The sequence below is a fragment of the Vidua macroura genome, chromosome 21 (genome assembly GCF_024509145.1).
Source record: "Vidua macroura isolate BioBank_ID:100142 chromosome 21, ASM2450914v1, whole genome shotgun sequence".
In the NCBI taxonomy this organism is placed as follows: Eukaryota; Metazoa; Chordata; class Aves; order Passeriformes; family Viduidae; genus Vidua; species Vidua macroura.
In genome coordinates this window covers 7,696,911-7,720,075 of record NC_071591.1, presented here as the reverse complement: position 1 = coordinate 7,720,075, position 23,165 = coordinate 7,696,911, and the positions used below count along the sequence as shown (strand labels likewise).

The following is a 23,165-nucleotide window of genomic DNA, read 5'->3' as shown; positions in this document are numbered from 1 at the left end:
TCAGCAAGAGTTGCGAGGAGAGCTTTTCCCAAGGGAGCTGGTGGATTCCCTGGGATGCAGACACAGCTCCACACCCATCCCCAGTGACCACAATGAAACCTGGCAGTGCCAGCTGGGCACCCAGGAAAGGCTGATCTCACTGTGGCACTGCAGCCACGCTCCAGCTGGGTGTCCCTTAATGCCTCCACCTTCAATCCAGCTGCAAAGGCATGCCCAAGCAGAACTGGTTCCCAGTCCCTGGGGATCCCCAGGTACCTGGTGTCTGCTCGCACCAGCTGCAGCTTCTCCACCCTACATGCCCCATCCCCACAGGAATCTGGCTGTGACTGCTGCTCCTGTGCAGGCCAAAGCACCTGGGAGCAGCATGTCGGAGTCACCACCTTTCCCCTGCCTGTGCCACCAGATCAGAGTGGTAAGCCCGCAGCACCTCTATTTATATCTGCAGCCTAGAAACCCTAGATCTGAACCACAGCCACCTCATCCCGGGCAATCCAGGCTCTAAGCAGCTTCAGTGGGGAGGAGTAAGCAGCACAAACCATAGCTTGGCTCCTTGAGTAGAGCCTCATCCAAGAGGGAAAAGTGCCCATCTGGGAGGAAGCATACGGTGAACTGGCACAGTCTGGAAGGATCAGACTAGGCAAGGCACAAACCTGCCTCGATCCAAGGCACAAGGCCTGACAGCACCACAAGCAGAGCTGATGGGAGCATTTGGGAGCATCTCTCCCAGCCCCAGGTATCCCACAGGAAGCTTCCAGCTTGGGGCAGACGGTTCAGTCATGTAAGTTTGTTATTGCCAGTTCCTGAAGCCCTTGGATAGTTTAATATTCTGCTCTAGATCTTGTTTGCTATTTTGTTTTGAAGAGCACTGAAATGCAGTTACTGCTGTCTTCCCCACTCTCACAACTCTAAATAATTTATAGAAAAGCAAAACAAAGAAAAGAATATGAAGAAGAAAGAAGGTAGCTCAATTATGAGATGTGAAGGCTTTCATTTGTTCATTCTCACTGAGCAGAGGGCTGAGGAGACATCTCTTAACCCATGGGCTGGTAACAGCCAGACACACACCAAGAGATGCCAACAGGGATTCTCAGAGCAGCACTCGAGGATGGCAGATTGACCCTGGGCACCTCCAAATCTGTCTGAGCAAAAATACCCATCACAATCATCACAGCCTTGTTTAAAAGGGGAAAGAGTAAAGAGCATTTTAAGGGTGGAAGAAAAACAACCTCAGCCACTACTTATGACCATCACAAGGGCAGTGAGTTGCTTTCCAGACACACTGCATCACCTAGGCTATCCCTGGCTCCTCCATGGAGCCAGAAAGAGTCCCTGTCCCCACTCCTGCCACTGTGGCTGCTAAGTCTGTCTGGAAAGCCCACACAAGAAGGGAAGGATGGTTCAGCACCACCCCAAGATCCCTTCCCTGCACAGAGCAAGCCAGCACATCCCTTCCTTGCTCCTGTTGGAGTCACTCACAGCATTAACATGCTTTGCTTTTGTTTATTCAAGTGCATTTTACTGTGCATTGCAGGTGAACAATATTAAATGGCTCATAATAACATTTCAATAAGCAGAGGTGGGTGTAGCAGCCTCTGACAGACAGATTTTAGAAATGCAAGCAATCAAGTATGCGTTAGCCGAAATACCCTGGGGAACGCGCTGCTCCCCAGCAGAGGAGAGAGAGAAAAGCCACAAACCTTTCTTCTCGTAGTCAGGTTTCTCCTCCCCGCCCCGGCCCAGGCTCTCCAGCGTCCTTGTCACCTGGCTGCCAAACTCATCCTCCCTGGTGCTGGGCTCTGCCCGCCGCGGCGTCTCCTCCTCCTCCTCGTCCTCGTAGTCGTCCAGGATGGGGGTCTCCCGGATGGGCACCCCGATGACGGAGTTGTGGGCCTGCAGGCGCGAGTTGCGGAAGCTCTCGCGGGCCTGGGGGCCCAGCAGCACCGAGGGGATGTAGTGGATCTCGTGCGTGGCCTCGGTGCTGGCGCTCTTCTGCGGGATGCGGCGGCGCTTGTGCCAGCGCCGCTGGGCGTACAGGGCCACCATGAACACCAGCAGCAGCAGCAGCAGCGCGATCAGCCCACCCTGCAGAGAGAGCACAGGGCACTGTCAGGAGCGCACGGGGTCCAGGGAGGGGTGATGGGGTGCTGCAGGGTCCATAGAATCATGGAATGATGGGTGGATGAGATCCTAAAGTCCATCTCATTCCACCCCCCTGCCATGGGCAGGGACACAGAATTCACAGAATCACTGGGTTGGAAGAGACCTTCAAGATCATCGAGTCCAACCCAGCCCCAACCCCTCAGCTAAACCCTGGCACCCAGTGTCACATCCAGGCTTGTTTTAAACACACCCAGGCATGGTGACTCCACCACCTCCCCGGGCAGCCATTCCAGAACTTTATCACCGTTTCTGTAAAAAACTTTTTCCTAATATCCAACCAAAGTTTCCCTTGGCACAGCTTGAGGCTGTGTCCTCTGGTTCTGTCAGTTCCTGGAGAAAGAGCCCAGCCCCAGCTGAGCACAGCCACCTTTCAGGAGCTGTACAGAGTGATGAGGTCACCTCTGAGTCTCCTTTTCTCCAGGCTGAGCACCCCCGGCTCCCTCAGTGGTTCCTCACAGGGTTTGTGTTCCAAGCCCCTCTCCAGCCTCGTTGCGTCCTCTGGATGCACTTGAGCATCTCAACGTCCTTCCTAAACTGAGGGGTCAGAACTGGACACCATCCACCAGGGCAAGGTTGCTTCACCCCCATCCAGACTCAAACACTTCCAGGGGTGGTGCACCCACAGCTTCCCTGGACAATCTGTTCAATCTGTTCCAGTGCTTCACCTCCCTCTGAGTAAAGCCCCAGAGCACCCTTCCATCAACAGCCCCTGAACCACACACACAGGTGGATTTGTGGAGCAGCCACCTCTCAGGTGTGAGGTCATGGGCAGGTAGATGGGGATGCCAGGGATGGTCTTCAGCTGGGAATAGCACAGTGACACCTCCAGTTCAACTCTGACCATTCTGCCAGGGACTTTGTTCTCTCCACTTCACTCCTTGGGACCCCCAGGCCCCCTACACATGGGGAGAAGGGGAATGGGGATAATCACAGTCCACCACTTAGGAGAAAAAAAAAACTCATTAAAACAACCCAACTGTCACCCAGCAGCAAAAAAGCCCTAGCAGAGACACACATTTCCCAAAAATGATGGTGCAACAAATGGCCCCTCACAGGCAATGCTCCCAAGGCATGGTTACCCCAGCTCCAACATTTCTGGTCTGATTTCCCTGTGGTTTCAAGATCAGCTGCAGAGCTGGGGAACAGCACAACATATTCCAGACTCAGACCTTTTCTACTAAGCTCTTGTTTTTCCCATCCTCCAAATTTCATTCAGTACAGCTCTCAACAACATTAACATTAAAAATAAAAATCTTTAACAACAAAAAAAAAAAAAAAAAAAAAAAAAAAAAAAACAAAAAACAACTTCCAAATATCTATATGTACATGGAAGTACCACATCCTCTCAAGGGAGCCTGGTTAGAGAGTACCAGAGGGAGCCAGCTCTGCCTCTGGCTGCTCTGGAAGTTAAATTCATCCCTACACACACAAGAGCTGTGCCTGTGTCAGCTCCCAGCCTCTTAATCTCTGCAGCATCAGAGCAATTTTATCCCGTGGCAGACAAGCAAGGCAGGGCATGTAAATCAGGAGCAGCACGAGTGACCAGGGCTTTGCAGCATGACAGGAACAGCCAGGGCAGGGCAGGCGTTCCTTGGGCACCTGGGATGCCACAGCCCAGAGCGGCACCGAGCTCTACAGCAGAGCAGAGGCGTGGAAATATTCCCTCTGCATTCCATACAACGCACCAGGCTGCACCTGGAGCACGGCTCTGACTCCTAAACAGGAGCAGCTGTAAGGAGGTGGCAGTGGAAAGAGCAGTTCACAGGATGAGCTGCCTCAGGAAATGTTTCCCTGCCACAGGAGGGGCCCAGCCCAGCATGCCCCACATCAGGATCCCCTCCTCTCCTGCCAATTTTTCCTAACACATGCAGGACTCAGGGGTTCAGGATACTGCTCAGCTTGAGTTCCCCAATTTGCATGATGTGCACTATCAGGGGAGGTGTTTTGCTGTCCAGGAGATGCTCAGGGATCCCTGCATGGCAGAGGGGCAGGGCTTGGTGTGCTGCTCAGGTTTATGCCCTGCACTACCAGGGCACTTCAAGGACCAGAGGGATGAAGACCCACCATGGCCTTCCATGCTCAGAAACAAGAACCAGCATGGACACTTCAGCCTGGGACAGCAGACATGAGTTTCCTTGGATTTGCACAGTGCCTGACGCATGGAGACCTCAGAGCATCACAGGAGCTCCTGGCCTGAGCCACCCACACCCCCTGGCATTTCCTCAGACACCCAATTTGCAGGATGTGGCATTCACATTTTCTGGACAGAGAGACATAATTCTGTCACTTAGGATTTCTTGGAGAAGCACAGAGAGAAGAAGAGAAAACAATTTTTATCTCTGTTCCTTTGTTTTCCCCGTGTGGAGATTGTTTACCTGCAGTGATTGCTGGGTTGGATTCTGGTGAAGGTTGTTTGGGGTCAGTGACCAGTGGGATCCAGCTGTGGCTCGGGCTCTCAGCAGAGTCACGAGTTTGAGTTAGTTAGATAGGTAAGAAGTAAATATGTAGAATAGTATAGTATCTCTTTAAATAGTATATTAACGTAATATAGTATAGTTTTAATAAAGTTATCCTTCAGCTTTCTGATCTGGAGCCAGACATCATAGTTTCTTCCCGCATCGGGGTTCGCTGCATTTTACTATAGCAGGAGAGAAACCATGGCCCACCAGAAGGGAGGCCAGGCCAGGTGACAAGGACACAGCAGGGCCACAAACGTCAACACAACAAACCCCACTGCAAAACCAGGTCTGGCTCATGTGCCAGCATCTTTACAGCAAAGAGAGGGTTCTTGTGGTCCAGAAGGGCTTCAGAACAACACTCCTGGATGTGATTGCTGGGAAACAATCTTCTCCAAGGCCTTTACCACCAATCCCTGAGCTGCCCAGTTGGATATCACTCACTTCTTTGTGCACTCTGCCGCTGGAAAGGGGCTGCAGGGCAGAGCACTCTGCACCCATGGGCACACAGGCACTCACTCTCCATGGAAAAGCAGGGCCAGAGACATCCCAGATGCTCAGGAAAGGTCAGAGTGACAGGAAAAGCCTTGCAGGAGGAGCAGCTGTGCCAGCTGGACACAAGGAAGGGTTTTAGGTACCCATGGCAGGCCTGGGACTGTGGACCTTCCTGTCTGGGCTCACCTTATATCTGCTCCTGGGAAATGTCCTGGAGACAATCTTAAGTAAAGATCTCTCTGCTTAGAGAACCTACAAGAAGGCAAAAAGGCACAGATGTTCCTGGTGCACCATTCCCCTCTGACTCAAGAATGACAGTGCTGGCTCAAGGAAGCCAAGGGCTCCCAGTCCAGCTACAGCTCCCACATCCTTTGGGGGGGAGCCAGAGATCTCTGCTCTGCCAATCACTGGGACAATGGCCCCTGGGAAAGGCTGGGGGTGCCTGTGCCAGCCCCCTGGGTGAGCACCATGGGCTCATCACAGGCGGCTCAATTCCAACGCGCTCCTTTTGTCCCTGACCCCGTGCTGGCAGCTGCTTGTTTAACAACACCATGCCTGGAGAGCTTCCTGGGGAAAAGGGGGGAAAAAAAAAAAGTCAGACTTAGGAGGCGTTCAAGCCAGCCTCATTTTAATCTATTTTTTGTGCTAAATTATCCAACTGAGGGAGCGGGAGAGAGAAAGGGGAAAGAAGGGATAATATGAGAAATGTTTTATTTGACAACGTGTCATTCGGAAACTGATTATTTCTGTCTCCGAGCTTTTTAATATTCCCAAACAATGGCCGAGCCGCGTGGGGATTTGGTATTCTAAGGCTGGATTTATAATACTCTGTTCTGCAGTGATAAGAACATGGGCCTTTAATCCTCTGAGCTGTGAACATGCATATTCTCCCACGTAATGTCCTTCCTGCCACGTTCCTGCTGCCCTGGGCCGGCCGAGCAGGGGCCACCAGCAACCAGAGCGTTGCCAAGACCCACAGGAGAGGAGAAGGAATGGGAGAAGGAAGATGGGGGAGAAGAGGGATGGTGGGAACAACCCACATGTGGAAAGAACTGCAGGGCTTGTGGCACCAGAGTGAAGCTCAGCTGAAGCTGAAGAGCAGCAAGGCTGGGAGTTATTTGAAGCCCAGAAGGAAAATCAATGGGAGAGGCCACACTGAAGCCCAAGAGATTTGAGCCTCACAGAAATTATGAAGGCTGCCAAGCTGTTAGATTGGAGGGCTATCACTCTGTAGGAGTCTCTGAGATGCTGAACAATTTCTGGGCAGCAAGAGGACTCATTGCTGCTTTGAACACAACCCCACCCCAAGCCCGTGAAAGACAAGGGAGTCCCACTGCTCCTCTGGAGTCCAGACAAACTTCCTTGCAACAGCCTCTGCCCCTTCCAGCTCTGCTCCCCACAGCGCTGGGATGCGGTGTGATGCCTTGCAGGAATCCCCCATCCCTGCAGCCTTGCAGTCACACAGGGACAGCCCAGCTGGTCAGAAATCAAGCCCTGACAGTCTTCCAGCTGCCACACCAAAAAGGCTGAAGTCACAGAAGAAAATCCGAGGCTGGAGGGGATAATTTGGCCTGGGCAGACCTCTTATACCACAGCAGCCCTTGTGTAGGTCAAAGCAAACCCAGTGCTAAACAGCACAGCACTCAAGTTTGTGCTGACCTGGGCCCCTTCCTCCCAACACCAATGCAAATTTTTGTCCTCAGGCAAGAACATCCCTCTTTCTTTCCTAACATGAAGCCATTTATTGTCCAACATTGGGCTGGCAACCAGCCCCATGGCTACTGACCTGCTGCTGGATGAAGCAGGGCTCTCACAGCCCTGGACACGGCTCCAAGGACAGTCCCCCAGCACTGCTCAAGGATGCCCCATGGGCTGAACGAGCCCCCAGTGCTGGAGCATCACATCCCCTGCATCATCCCTGCAGGTGAATTAAAGTGAGCAATCAGGTGCCAGCAATAACCACAGGATCCTTGGGGCTCTTCACACTGTGTACTTTTCCTTTCTTTCCTTTTTCGCTGTAAAGGTAATTAAACACTAGGACAATTTACCAAGGGGTGTAGTGGATTATCCATCATTGTCAATTTTAATTTTTTTTTTTAAATCAAGCCTGGATGCTTTTTGAAAAGTCATACTTTATTTCAAATGAGAAATAGAGGCTTCAGGGCATTCTTGCACCCTGTGCAGCTCTGAGGGAACAGCAGATGATCCTATGGTCTTTTCTTGAATTCCCTTCACCCCAATTTTGGCTTTCCCACAATTCAGCTCCACAGCATCTTATCTCTCATCCGAGGCACTTCATGCCCTCCCAGGCAACCCAGACACACAAGGCACCACCAGACCCTGGATGCAAAGAGAGGTCAGGCAGAGCCCACCCCCATCTACAAATCACAGCCACCCCCTGCCAGCCCAAACCCCCACATGCTGCGGGGCCACTGATGAGCCCATGGATGAGTGGGTGCCAGGAAGGGAAACTGAGGCAGAGCGTGGGGGTGGGACCAAGGACAGACAGCAAGCCAGCATGAAGGCTAGAGAGGAAGAGACAAACACCAGGATTAAAATATATACATGTATATATCCCAAAGAGATCTGGATCCAGTCCTCACCCCAGACCTGTCAACCCCACCTCTCTCTGTAAGAGACAAAGATGATACACAGGGCAAAGCTCCTAAAATCCCACATTTTCTCCCTGTACATTTCAAATCTCCACTCAAGCACAGCTTCACCAAGGTGCCCAACCACACACTCAACTTTAAAGATGTGTTTAATTCCCATTACAGTCCATGAGCCTAGAGCACATGCCTCAGTGCTTTGCTGAGCAGGGACAGCTCCTTGAATTGCAGCCCAAAGAGAGCTGTATTACATCTCTTTTCCCCCCTCTTTCTACAGCTCACCTCACTGAGCTACAGATACGATTGAGGCACTGTTTTCTGGGGGTGTTGTTATCACAGCTGTGTCACCTGAGCCTGCCCAGAGGTGACAGCACCCCTGAACCACCCTCTCTGAATGGGAGCAAGGAGCACAGGATGTGGCCCAGGGGTTTAAGAGGAAGGTTCCCACAGGATGGCTCCATCCAGACCATGCAGATCCTCCTACCATGCTGTACATCCACACACAGGGCATAAATTTCATAGCATCTACAGTCCTGTAAAGTACAACACACACACAAACAATGAGAGTTACAGTTGCTGTGGGAACCATAACTTTAAAATCTTTGACTCTTCCATAATAAATAAAAAAAAAAAAAAATCAAGTCAGACAAGTCACATTTTCATATAATTTTTTGTTTTTAAGCTATGCTCAGTTTTGTTTTGCTGTTTCATCCAAGAAGGGAAACAAAAGAAGGAATGAACCTGCCAATCAGCCTTTCTGTGCTGCTCAGACATGCAATGTGATGTTCCAGTAAATGTTTATTTGAAAGGTCTCCCAGGCACCGACTGTGTGCAAGCACCAAAACACACAACCCTCAATCACAGCCAACGTGCCTGCGTGTCCCGAACTGCACATCTCGCTAGGATAACAATTCAAAATGACTCCTAATCCATTTTTATTATGTTAAAAAAAGGCATTTATTTGCAGCAAGCTGAAAGAGGAGGGCTGGAGGTGATTTTATTAAGTACCTGATTGCTGGCTCTTTTTAAAGCCGGGGCACAGATTGCATAAATTGTGATTTTAATGCGCGCTAAACGGTTCACCTAAATGGGCTGACCTGCTAACCCAGAGCCTGCCCTCAGAGAGGGAAGATTTTAAAATTCATAAGGTCTCCTGCGCTTGCGCTCATGTTTTCCTAATGTGGGCAGCCTGGGAGCACAAAGCTGAGACAAAAACAAAAGCTTTTCCTTCCCCCCGAGGAGTTTGAGTTACAGAGCCCCGATCCTGCTCCACACTAAGCCAACAAGAGACCCCTGCACGTGTTCATCCCACTCCGCTGATTTCCACCCCACACCTGAACTGTGTGTCATCCCTATTCCAAAGAGGAGGGAAAATTCGCTTGAATTAAGGAAAAACGACTGGAATTTCAATAAAAGAGGCCACCTCATCCACAGTAACTGTCTCCCAGTGCAGGTGAGGTTTCACCGGGCAGGACAACCATGTGCTGCAGGCTGAGAGTGCCCAGGGCTGTGGCAACACAAAAAGCACCTCCCAGTGAAACACGGGGCTAAAGGCAAGTCCCTCAGGGCCACCCCTGACACAATGTCCCTCCCTGCAGCATCCTCAGCACAGAACCCAAACTCTGATTGTCCACGGGAGCCCAGCCCAGGTAAGGAGCACCCCCATGCCACAGTCGCCAGCAAAGGCAGCTCCTGCCAGGGAAAGGGCGAGTTGAAACCCACCCAAACTGACTTTGTGTGCCCCTAATACCTTCCCAACTGAGAGTGAAAAGCAGTGAAGCCCTCCAGGGTTCAGTCTAAGCCTGGTTTCACCAAATTCACCAGTAACACCTCCAGGGATGGAAGACACTTGCCATGGGACCTCCCAAAGTCACAGCCACTGCAGCATCTCTGACCTACCCAACCCTTTCCAAACAAAGGTTTAGCAAATGCTAAAGCAAGGTCTCAAATTAGGAGGATTATTACAATATTCACCAGCACAGCGTTTGCTAGCAAGTAATGAAATATAATTAAAAGTAAAGAACACTTGTCAGATAAATGACAAACACGTACTGCTGTTGCAAAAGTACCTTTGCTTGTTTTTTTTAATAACTGTGTTTATCCGCTTCCTCACTAATTTGCAAAAAATGCAGTTAATTCTCAGTGGATCTCACAACCATTAGTGCGAATTAATGCTGTTCCCACTGTATATTCTGCATATATTAGAAAAAAGATTAATCTAATAAGAGATGCACATCTCCGGGTGAGGGAACACGAACACGATTCACATCGTGCCTGCAGCTCCCGAGCCCCTGAGAGGGACACGGTACAACACCCGTTCTGCTCAATTAACCAGCTCACTTTTTGGGGGTGCCAGATCCTGGCCACTTGTCCAGAAAACGTGCCAGAGGTGCAAAAATTCACCACAAGTACAGGGAACTTCTTAGAGAGCCAAATCTCCTTGATGGACCAGGTCTCCTCTGCAGTGGTTGCTCTACCCACGGTGAAGATAGGAGAGAGAGAGCAAAAGGGGTTTAGCATTTATTTATGGAATTCTCAAACAATTTTTGGAGATGATGGGAAGGTGCTATTGTACACACAGACATGAAGAAAAGAGCTTGTTTCGTTGGTTTTGGGTTTTTTTGGGTTTTTTTTTTGTTTTTTTTTTGTTTGCTTTTTTTTTTTTGGAACAATCCAGCCTACTGTGTAAAAAAAAAAAAAAAAAAAAAAAACCCACAGAAACAACAACTCACAAAAAGAAAAAAAAAAATAAAAATCCCTGCTTTACCATATTTAAAGCGCAAACATTTCAGCATAATGAACATCCACAGCTGAGTGAACACAAACCACAGCTTTCCAGGAGAGGGAGGGTATTCAAACATAATACCAGGGATAAAGCTTCTCTGCACGTGCCCATGTGGCATTTAGCATCTGAAGGTACCTTGGAATTCTGGCATCAAAGTCACAGTACAGGAGTCACACACCACAGAACCTTCACTGGTACCTGGAGCATCATACACCAAAGGGAAAAAACAAACCAAACCTTAATTTTTATCAATTTTCATTTGTGATTTGGTAAGAAATTTGAAAACTGTGCTGCCTCCTCCCCCCCCCCCCCCCCCCCCCATGTAGAGCAGAGCAGGGAGATCCAAGACTTTGATTTAAAGAGAAGATCCAAGACCTCAGGAACCCCACAAGCCTCCTCTCCCAAAACACCACAGCTATTCCCAGCAGGCTCTTAAGAGCCCAGTTAAATACAGCACTTAACCACACACTTAACTCCCATTAACTTCACTGGAACCTTGCACACATAAAATTTATCCTGTGTTTCAGGGCTTTTTCATCTCCCAGGGCTTTTTGCTTTTTCATCTGCCTGACAAGAACTGAGAGTTCCCTCATCCAGCTCTCCATGTGATGACTCCAAACCACCTCGGGGCTCAGCAGAGTGGAAAAACAAACCCATGGGGATGGGTTTTCCTGCTCTACAGCTCCCACGTTCATTGCTCACATGAGTCCACACAAACATTTTTGTTCTGCAGCACATCTTGATGAAACTGCTCCCTTTTCACCCAACCCTCTTGCTGCATCAATTGGGAATATAAAAGTATGGGAATGCACCAGATTTTATTTTTTCTCGTTATTTGAAGGGTGTGAGACCAGTGAACTCTTTCCTGGAAGAAGAGGGGACAGGGCACCCTGCCACTGGGCTGGGAAAAGCTGGATTTGCACCTCCCAAAGGGCCCTTTGAACCCCCAGCTCTGAGGAGCCCTGCACACCCTGGTGACAGTCCCCATCCCCAACCTCCTGAAATTCAAGTACTTTTTTTCCATATGGATGCAGGACATCCAAGCCAACAGGAGGAGAGCAGAAGTGACAGTGTGACAGTGATGCCACCTGGGTGCCACCAAGATGACCTGCCAAGCTCCCTGGTATGCTACAAGGGGCTGAGACAATCAGACTTGCTCTTTCCATCCCAGCTGGGAGCAGAGGGTTTGGAGTGGGATGCACGGATGGAGAAGCAAGAGCTCCTTCACAGATGGAGTGAGGATTGCAGGGCATGGCTGTTACAGCTGCTCCACCCAGCTCAGCTGCACCACACCATGAGGGTGGTGGTGGAAAGGCTGCAGCCCCCCCTCCCCAGGCAGCAGCAGCTGAGAAAGTGCCTGTTTGGAAGCGGGAAAGGATTCATTTCAATTAAACGTGCCTGGTGCTCCAATCGAAACCAATTAATTCTCCCCATCTGAAAGCTGATTAGCTGGGCTATTTGGGTAAATGGATAATAACAGGCTGATAACCCCCTCCCCGTGCACACACCGGGGCTGGGCTGCCGTCAGGTTTTTAACACAGGTTTTTGACACTGCGTCTCCAGCCTAATTGCAGCATCTGTGAATAACTGTGGAGCAGATCCCGGCTCCATCCCTGGCAGCAGGCAGGGACCAGGTGAGGATGGCCACTCCAGAGCCAGTCTGAGACCCCATTACTGTTCCAGGCTTCCAAGAGGGCTCTGGGCAGGGAAAGCTACTCCTCCAACCCCAAATCTCCCTCATCCCCCAGGAAGCTCTCCTGGGCACTGGGATGGCAGTTCCCAGCTCTCCAGCCCCGTCCCTTCCCCTGGCTGTTATTAGCCAGTGTTTAACTCTACTGCCCATCTGCCTTCCTGGTCCTTCTCCCTCTGGAATGTTCTCCCACCCAGCGCAGCCTGGGGCAGGCAGTGGGAACAGCAAGGTGCTGAGATCGATGGGCAGAGCATTGCACCTCACCCCAAACCAGCCCAGCAGCCCCATCGAAGCATCCTCCACTAACCCAGGCTCCTGAAGCTGCTCCAAGGCTCAGCCCCTGATATCCTCTGGGAGTTCAGACAGCTGAACCCAGCCATGGGGATGGCAGCCAGCAGCAAGGGAAGGCACTAAGCCATTCCAACCTTCAGTGACCCTCGTTCCCTCCAGTTCTCACGTCACCACTAATGCCACCTCAGCCCTGGTGGCACAGCCTGACTCTCCAGGTCCCAGAAAAGGGGCAACAAATGGGAAGCTAGTGGCTGGAATTCTCCATCTCTGCTCCCTAGTTTTTTTCCTCACAACTGGAAAGTGTTGACTAGCTAAAACCCACTTTTCCAATGATGTATTTTTGGTTAAGAGCAAATGCTGAGCCAAATTGTGAACGGAGAAAAACAAAGATTCAATCCTACTGCCATTTTCTAATCAAATTTCCTTTTACTAATTTGACAGGCCTGTTTTGAAAATTTAAATGTAAAGCTCAAATGAAGTTAGTTTCCACAGCTAAATGGGAATGGAGACAAAATGTTTCAAGTGGAACTAATAAAGTCCTTCTGCCCACACCTTTGGGCTCACAAAGCTCCTTTCCACTCCTTGTTTGTTGAATACTGAGCTTTAGTTTGCTCATTCCCCCTACCACAAACAGGCATCCCCCAGCAGTTTTCAGCTTGTAGGAGGCAGGAAAACAATTTCCACCCAGCCCCATCTCCTCGATGCGGTGCCTATCCTGTGGCTGGCCTGAGTTCACATCTAATCTAAATTAAGCCCAGTTTAGTCAATGTTCTCATCTTCAGAAGAGCCCTGAAAAAGAAACAGCTTGGCCTGAGGGGAAAGAATGATTGGGAGGTGAAGATCCAGCCGTGTGTGCTCCCAGAGAGGTTCACCTGGGTGGCAAGGAGAGGAGGGAGCTCTGGGGTGCAGATAAGCGCCCTTGAGAGGCAGCACTGACCTGCACAAGCTCCTCCACCTTTCAAACCCTCCCCTTGCTCCAAACAAAAAGCCTCTTACTCCCCAGGGATTCAGCTGTTGTCCTCAGTATCTGACCTTCTTTCAGGCTTTCATCACTCAAGAGTAATTTCCCACAGAACAAAGGAAGCCAGAAAAAGAATGGAGTCTCTACTTTGTGCTAGAGAGCGCTGGAAACTTGGTGGTTCAGCCTTTCTGGTCCATGGCTGTGATCCTTGGATAAGCCCTTGGAAAAGCTCCCTCAGGGAGCAGCCCCACCCATATTTCATGGCAGTGGGACAAGAATAAATCCATAAAGGATAAATGCAGTAGAGTATGCTGGGAAGCACAGAAGAGCAGCACAGTTCCTAATCAAAGACCAGGTGCCTTCACAAGAGCTGGACAGGAGTGTGGGTTTTAAAACCAGAGGCTAAATGTGTCTTGCACAGACCAAACAGAAGCTCCAGGGAATGAAATCCCAGAACTCAGAGCCTCAGCAATCCACGTCTCTGCCTCAGGCACCAAATGTCCCTGTCCCTGTCTGGAGGAGCTCCTGGACAGAGAGGAATGGACCTGGCATCACAGAGCAGGGTCGTAACCCAACGTTCACAAGGCAGTTTGAAAAGAAAACCAGCAGTGCTTAGAGCCCTCCTCTCCAAAGGCAGCAGCTCTGGTTGCCCTCCACCCCTGTAGCCCTGGGGGGATGCCAGCCTGCATCCCTGCATGCTGCCAGCAGCCAGAGACCTGCTACGAAATCCTCAGAGCAAAACATTTACAGGAAAAGGGTTTCCATCCATCATTTCAAACCTCCTGCTCATTTGAATCTGTCCAAACGGTGCAAAAGTGATCTGAAATCCTCGGCTGTCGCAAAGCTGGGCTGGAGGCAGAGCACTGGTGGGGCTGCTCGACCCTGATCCGTGTCAGACGGGGCAGGCTGAAACATCGCCCACAGGGACCGGGAATTCTTGCAGAGCAGGACAGGGAAACATCCATCACCAGTGACAAAGGGCTATTGATCCTGCCCGAGGGCACAGAGCTGGATTCAATGACCACTCCGAATCCCTTCCGCTCCACAGAGCCCATGGAAAAGCAAATCTTCATCCTGCAAAACCCTTGACAACGAAGTGCTCCTTTGAGTGTCCCCACGGACAGGACAGGGCTGGCACTGTGGAAGGGTTGGGGCACTGAAGAAACAACTCCCCCACTTATAAAAAACAAACAAGCCAAAACCAAACAATCAAACAAGGGCAAAACAAAAACCAAAGAAACAAAACCCTGCAGTCACACCTTCCACAGCCAAACCACCGCAGCATTAACCTGAAAAACTTGTTTAAGAGAACAACGAGGAAAAGTTATCAAATGCACTCGTGCAGCCTGGGGCGTGCAGGTGAACCTTCCATCCACACCCACACCCCTGTCTCGGCCACCTCCCAGCCCCAGGGAGTGAGGGCAGCATTCCTGAGCACAGTGAGAGACACTGAGAGGTGCAAGGAGAGCCAGGGTCATTGGCTCATCCACTCAGTGTTCCAGTTTTCAATATTTGCACTGTCAGGATGTTTTCCAAACACAGATAATCGTTTAAACCCAAAACTTCTTAGGAGGAAAAAAAAATGCACAATTTGCAATTCCCCCATTAATTAGGAAAGGAAGAAAGATGTCCAGAATTTGTCTGCATAAAACAGAAAGAAGCAATGAAGTAGCTACACTGAAAATTAAAGTAATGGTTCTTATTTCTGTGCATGGCACCCTTCAGATCCCAGCTTGGTAAATAAAAAAATAAATATACATACAGCTATATGTAGTTTCTATTTCATGGATATACATGCACACATGGAACAGAGGCATGGAATATCAAGCAGGGCTCTGGTCCTAGTCAGCTGCTGAAGGGTCCTGGTGGGACCAGGGGACTGAGGGGACCCCACGAGCTGAGCTGCTGAACAAGGGAACAGGCATGTGGGAACTCACATCAGCTGTGCCACAGAGCGAGTCAGGGAAGCGCATGGCCTGCACACAGGGTGCTGGAAGAGGATGACCTCACCCTCCTCAGCAGTTTTTAGGGCTGGTGCATCATTAGCCAGGTCTCCAGCTGCCCTCCCTCCCGGGGACCAGAGGATCAAGTGTGTTTTTCTCTGCTATTACACAAGACAGGAGCTTGTGCACATCCTCTGATGTGATACAGCTTCAAGGCTACAGGGTCAACCTTCCAGGGCTTGTCTCAGCTCCCAGAGCCCTTCTCCAGGACAGCCACACTGCTGTCACCTCACCCAGGGACAGGCCTTTTTGCAGGCAAGAGACCTACTGAGACACACATGCAGCAACTGGGAAGACATCCCACCTTTCAAGCTGGTACATCTCCCAGAGAAGGTCAAGCTGTTCCCAAAATGAGGAGGGGTTTCACACTCAGCCCTCCAACTTCCCCATATATTACCCCATCCTCATGCTCCACTCTTCTGCCCCCAGCCCCATTTCTCTCTTGCATTTACACAAAGCCTGAAATCCCTTCCCAAGCAAACTCTTGTTTCACTTCAGTATCACCATCATCTGTGAGGGGGATCACAAGACCCCCTTCACCTCCCTTCTCAGCAGAAACGCCCCCTTGCCTTCACCTCTCCGTTTTCTGCTCCTCATCCCTCCCCATGTCAAACAAGGATGTTCCACAGCCCTGCCAAGTGCTTTGGGAAGAGCCTGAAGGACACAAGAACAGTTCCTGAAGAGCAGCTCAGTACTGGCTACTGCATCAGCTGCTCTCCTGACCAACATCCCACTGCTGCTGCCCGTCATCTACAGGATGTGCACGCCAAAAACCAGACAAGGAAGACAGGAGGAGAAATATCTACCTGTCACCAGCTTCCCAGGCCCAGGAACCAACAGAATTTGAGGTCAAACACAGCTCCAGCCCTGCACAATTATTTCACAAAAGGGGAACGTGGGGATGAGTAGAAGCACCCCAATAACACAAGAGCTCTCCCAGCTTTTTGGAGACATATGGCTCCTCTCCATACTTCAAGCAGTGACTCCTGCACGCTTCCAAATTACAGCTGCCTAAGCTGTTTCTGCAGATATTTCCTCTTTCTATGCAATCATTTGGCTAATAAGATGAGCAGGTTGGGCTCATTTATTTTGGACACTGTTCGTGGGTCATTAGCAGAAAGGCTAATCATTGCATTGGCAGAAAATATCACTTCTGCTTCAGAGCTGGCTGCACAGCACGGGGAGGGGGAGAGCAGGAGCCTGACAGAGCCTTTAAAAAAAAATAATAATACAAAGCCCAAGTTGCACTGCTGCAGAAGTGGAATTTTCCTCTGCTGTTTCCCAAGGTGCTCGCTGTTAGGTTGAAGGGACAGACTTCAGTGCCCGAGGCAGCTCTGCACTCCCTCTCTCTCACGTGCCGCCTCCAAGGGCCCCCAGAAAGAGGAGAAAGAGAAGGAGCGATGCTGGCAGCAGCAGCCCGGCTTCCCTGAGCCACAGCAGCACAGCAACACATCCTGGAGATGCTCAGCCCTTGAGGAAACATCGTCATCCTCACCCACGGCAAATCCAGGCAGGATGCCAAGAGCCCCATGGCACAAGAGCCCTTTCTGGGATGGTTTGGGGTTAGCAGAGCAGATCAGTTGTGATGCCTGTGCTCTGCCCGCAGCACCTGAACGCTAAAATCCACCTACAGAGACGTTTAAAGAGCAATTTGCATTCAGTGTGAAGGCTGGAGTGCCGGGGGGATAGCGCAGAACCTCAGGGCATTTGTGGAGCTGAAGCCTGAATTTCCAGGAGACACAGCAAAGCTGAGCCCTTCCAGTTTCTTTCTTGAGAGGTGACAACAGAAGCAAAGACTAAATTCTGAGACAGAGCTGTACCAAAACAGCAGCATTGAGAGCAACACTGCTCCCCAGGCTCAGCTGCTCCACAGCCAGCTCTCTCCAAAGGCCCTGGGAGAAGCTCTGCCCTGCGGGTATCGTGCCCAGGCAGGGCACAGGGACAAAGAGCTGCTCCAGCTCCCACCTCATGGCAGCTGCTGCCTTCACCCACTGACCTGGCAAGGACAGAAATGAGGTGTTTGAGGGGAACAGCTGGCCAGGACACAGGTTGTCCCCTTCCCCAGCAGGCACACAGCCAGCACGCCTCCCGCGCGCCTCCCCCGGCTTCTGCTGCCCCAGATGTCCCTGCCGTGTGTGCTGCCAACGGTGCCGTGACCTCGGCTGCTCTCAGCAGCATCCTTGGGGCAAGCACAGGATGGGGCTGCCACCTCCCGTGGGAAGCTTTCAGCAGATGTCCATCAGCTCTGTGATTCCCCTCCTGCCCTCCAGCACCACAGCCAGCCCCAACACGCTTCCCAATGGGTACTACCAGGAGGGAGCTGGGCAGGGGGCAATGTGGGGAGGAGGGACACCAGGAATTTGTCCCTGGAGTGCTTCAGCTTGCCTTGAGCCACCCATGCTGAGGCTCTTCCTGCTGTCCCCATGGAAGCATCGTGCTGTTTCTCCAGCCAAGCCTCTCCAGCCCCACAGCAGACCCGGCTGCTCCTGGGGAGCCCCGCGACAGACAGGGAGTCAGGGCTGGCTCTGAGGGGCTTTCCAGCTGGAGAAAGGGGAGAAGATGATTTGGGAGCTGATTTAGAGCTTGCATTTCCTAAGTCTTTTCAGACACCGAGGCTATTGGCAGGCAGTGTTACAGCCCCTGCCAGCCTCAGCGGCTCTACAATGTCCTTCCCTTGGCAAGGGCAGCAGTGGGGAAAAAATAACACACAAAAAACAAGGGACATGTGATGGAGAGCTTGGCTGAAGGTTCCCTCCCCCCACATTGATCTGTGTGCCAAGGAGGAAGAGCATGGGGGGAAAAAAAAAAGTTTTAAAATGAAACAAAAAAACCCACACCACTTGTTTTGCTATGTCCAGGCTGTGGGGATGGCTGTGGCAGGAGGTGAGCAGACATAACCTGAAGCCATTGCTGTGTTCAGGCCAGGACAAATCCATCACCCTCCCCACATGCCCCAGCCAGCACAGGGAAAGCAAGACAGGAAGGAGCACTGTGGAACACCCTTCCTGCACCCCACACTGCTGTATGGAGCCCCAAAAGCAGGAGCTGGCACTCACCCCAGCAATCCCACAGAGATAAATGCTGCTGGGTGCACACTTGTGCTAATGGGATTGAGTGCATGGGGGTGAAACAGGGATTTTGCCTCAAAATTTCATGGCCCAAAAAGGCAGGGTGGGCAGGGCCTCTCTCCCCCCCAGCACATGCAGACCCCAAGGAGGTGGCTCCTCTGCTGAGGATGCTGTGCAGGAAGGAGCTCACCAGCACCCAGAAAACATCAAGGGTGAAAAACCTGCTGCTGGAGAATCACAGCATCTCAGGGAATGACAGGATGAATCCAATATTCAATTAACCTTCTTTTCAAAGGAGAAGGAAAGATCACAAGAGTATGGGGACAACTCCAGCCATCCAACCCAGGAACAAGCTGATGGCAGCACTCACACACAGACCCCCCTGTCAGGGTGACAGCTGAGCAAGGGGGGATTCTCCTGAGGAAGGGTGTCCAGTCCCCCCCCCAGCCACTGCATCAGAACAGGTGATGGGAAAACACTGCAGCATGGAAAGGAGGGAGACTGGATGCTAGCAGAGACAAAAATATCGGCAAAGGCATGGTTAGGTGAAATGTGATCATTTTGGCAGGAACACAGAGCACATGGCTGTCATTGACCCGCTCGTTCTGCATCACATCAGCAAGCTGGGCACCAGCTTCCTCTGCAGCCTCAGCTGTCCCTGCAACACCTGGGATGCTCCAGGCAGCCCTGGGAGCACAGCCTGCTCACCTGCACCCCACCAGGTCCCAGGTCAGGGTGGGGTATACAGGGATAGAGGCAGCCAAATCCAAAGCAGTCAGGATCCTAAGACAGGAGCAGCCTGGTTGAAAAATCTCTCTGTGCCACTAAACTCTCCCTGCAGAGCACACCGAGGCTGCTGAGATGCTCCTGTGAGCCCCCTGTCCCTGTCATGAGGGGACAGCAGAAACACAAGCCATTGAACAGCTCTGCTCATCCCTCCCTTCCCAGCACACAGGGCAGAGCGGGGAGGAGAACCAGGTCACTTCCCTTCTCTATTCCCCAGCTCCCAGGGCTCAGCAGCAGCCACTGGAACACCTCGGACTCCTCCTCCTCTCCTCGGCCCTCAGACAGCCAGAGGAGGAGCTGGGCTCTGTGGCAGAGGCAGTTCAAGTACACAGAGAATTCACAGAATCACTGGGTTGGAAGAGACCTTCAAGATCATCAAGTCCAACCCAGCCCCAGCACCTCAGCTAAACCCTGGCACCCAGTGCCACATCCAGGCTTGTTTTAAACACACCCAGGCATGGTGACTGCACCACCTCCCCAGGCAGCCATTCCAGAACTTTATCACCCTTTCTGTGAAAAACTTTTTCCTAATATCCAACCTATATTTCCCTTGAGAAATAGAAGAAAATGAGAATCACAGCATTCATCCCAGCACAAGCCACCAGTGCCCCAGGTGGCTTTGTGGGAAAGAGCAGCCCCCCAAAAGGATGCCTCAAGGCAAGGTGAAAGTAGCCCTCAAAGGGGAAGCTAAAATCTGTGAGTTCAACCAGCATGACCAGTCCCAACATGCCCAGACAACTTATTCTCAAGGTGTTTGGTGCAAAACAGGATGAAAGAAAAAAAAAAATAAAAATAAAAAAAAAGAACAGCTGGCTGTGGCACCACAGGGTCTGGGAGCTGCGTGCAGTGACAGCACCAGCCCCTCCTTGCAGTTCTTGCAAGGTGGGCAGAAAAACTTTAATTTTCCACCATTCCCAGCCAGGGAGGGCAGGGCCACATCCACAAACATACCCACCTCCACCTCCTTTCCACAACCTCAGCCTAGGGCACCAGCCTCACTTGATAACCGAACCTTCACCACACACAGCCCAGAGACATCTCACAGGTGGTCACAGGAATCCTCAGCACTGCTTCAGGCTGCTCTTTCCTGTTTGTGTCCATGACTCGCAGCAGTCACTGCTTTTGTTTGCAGTTTGTAAACAAGCTCCTTCCTTGCCTGCCCCTGCAGCCACCACTCCATCCTCACCCCACCCTACCAAACCAGCACCCCAATATTCATCCCTCAGCACATCCCAACTCTGTGAGGGGATGAAGGACCGATGTCCAAGGGGACAAAGATGTGTCTGAAGCCACCTGGGAGGGTGTGGGGGACAGTGTGCAAGAGCCACACACCCCAAATCCCCACCATGAGGAAGAGCAGTGGGAGAAGCAGCTGCCCTGAGCCATCCTGAGGTCTCAGACACCCCAAGGATGCAGGGTGGGATCAGATCCTTGGTACCCAGCCCAGCCTTCACCTGCCTGGCCAAGCTGCATCCCAGCACTGGGATGAGCTGGGCGAGTCATTCATTTCAATCATTCATTTCTGAGGCACAGGAAGGCCCAGCCTCAGTGCTGTCCTGAATGATGATGGATCTCTTGGAAATGCCAGGTGAAACGTGCAGCTTAATCATGGTGAGAGACTCCCTTTGGGGCACAACCCAGCACCCTCCAGCCAGACATTCCCCACTGCAACTTCCCACTCCCAGCACATGGGGCTGCCTGTCCCTTTACTTCTGCATTACCCAACCCACCCCATCCTCTGCAGAATGATGCTCCAAAGCTGCCAAATAAGCAGTAAAATTCAACACTGGGGCTGTTGTCTGTTCCCCCAAGAACTGCTGCTCCCACCAGGCTGGTTTCACCCTGAGCCCGAGTTTGGTGCAGTGAGGAAAACCACAGCCAGGGCAGCAGGAAAGCTCAAACTTGCCCGAGGAATGGCTGGTGAGGAGCTGCTGCCCAGCTCCAACTCTGGGAAGGGAAATGGAATTTAGCCTGACACTGCTAAAGCATCAGTGGTTTTGCTACCATCCACCTGCAGGGTTCCTCCCCTTCCATCTGAATAAAAAGTGAGTGGTCTCCTCTCCTCTGAGGAGCTAAAAAGGAGGTAGCTAGAAAGAAAAGCCACCAGTTTTTCCTGTTGGATAAAGGGAAACACAATGAAAAAAATATCCAAGCTCTGAAGTCCAAGTGCATCCCAGCAGGGCTGGGGCTGATGTTCCGGCTCACTCCCTCTCCAGCCCCTGCCATAAATCCAGCCCCAGAAGGACCCACCTGAGGCAAGCCAAGCCAGTCAACCAGCTCCCTTCATAAACAGTTATTTTCCTGCAGTTTTATATAATTGGGTTTTAACAATAAGCACAATTCCATTTTTTTCTCTCTCCCCTTTTCCTCTGCTGCACACCGTGAAACTTCATGATGAGGCTCCTGCTTGGAGCTGGTAGAGACCTTTTCAAAGGTGAAACAGAGCTCCTTCCCCCTCACCCCTGGGGATGGGGGAGGAAGGGAGGAGGTGGAGTGGGAGCAGCGACAGGTAAAAATAACCATACTTGGCCTGATGTTGCTCCCAATTAAGTCGGTGGGAATTTTGCCCAACTTCCAGAGCAGTAAGACCCAGACACACACAGAAAGTGCTCTGCTCTATGAGCAGCCTAACGATGGCCAGAGACAATCATGGATACCTGAGCTTCTTGCCCCTGTTTCCTGCTGGTGGGAGTCTGAGCATCCCTGCCCCGGGGCCAGGCACTGCAGAGGCTGCAGGCACTCAGAGGGTGATGATCAGACCCACAGCACCACATCTCCCCTGCTCCAGGCACAGTTACCCCACACAGAGCCTGGAAAGGTTTTTTTTTTTTTTTTTTTTTTGTTTTTCCAGGAAGGGTTTATATGCTCAGACAGTTTCACATCAGCTGAAACTAAAGTGTAAGTGGTTTTGGGGAGGATATAGAAAGTGTTGAAGAGTGGAAACATTTCATTCTGACACTTCCCTGAACAAAAAGCGCTCTGCCTTTTCACAGCATCGCAGTGCCTTGTGAAACCAAGTCCAATTTATTTTTAAATGGGAAAAAAAAAGGAAAGCCCAAACTGAGAACAAATATATTTCTGGGGACAAATATGATATTGCATTTCATCCTGTCATTAACACTTTACTCCCATCATCTTTGGGATTTGCCAGTCAAATGAGGATTCAGCCTTTTGTGGTGCTGTAATGGAACATCTTTCACAGCCACCTTGAAGCTGTTCTGCATGAGGTTGGGCACAGTTCACCTTCACACGAGCCAGCAACTGACACCGACAACTCTTGAAGGGATGCAAACATTTCTAGCTCACATTCAAACACAAGTAACAGCTGAGAGACGAGAGAACTGCAGATAACACAAGGTTTGAAAGAAAAAAAAAAAAAAAATAAAAGGCATTTTGCTGCTTGTCTGAAGACCAGCCCAGCTTTCAAGCCCACAGGGATGTGAAAGATGGGTGAGGCTCCTCGCCCTGGGCCAAAGCCCATATTGTACCAACAGAAAGATGGAGATTACAATATTCCTGCTGGGACTTAAGAGTGTCAGGCATCCCCCAGCACAGCACAGACTCACCAGTGAGGAGACAACACCCTCCACCCTGCCAGCATTCCCAGGAAAACACTCTCCATTGTGAGGTACAACTTCAGAGCCAGGGGCCACCCACACCCAGCCATCGCTGGAGAAGGCAGCATCCACAGGAGTTTTCCTGGAATAACATTTCCTGACAATTTTAATGCCATATGTACTTTGGAGCCTGGCAGTTTAAAGCAATTAGATCCAGGCTGGGAGCTGCAAAGTATTTCTGTGTTTACATCAATGTTTCAAAGGTACCAATCCAGTACTCCCAGCACTTTACACACAGGATTAA

General features: G+C 51.0%; 1 protein-coding gene across 1 annotated transcript in view; it reads right to left on the bottom strand.

Moving 5' to 3' along the window:
* ASTN2 (astrotactin 2) overlaps positions 1 to 23,165 on the bottom strand; it is a 320,188-nt gene that overhangs the window by 238,013 nt on the left and 59,010 nt on the right. Inside the window, exon 3 of the mRNA XM_053996162.1 lies at positions 1,698 to 2,082. Within this exon, the coding sequence (XP_053852137.1) occupies positions 1,698 to 2,082 (385 nt within the window). The remainder of the gene's footprint in view (positions 1 to 1,697; positions 2,083 to 23,165) is intronic.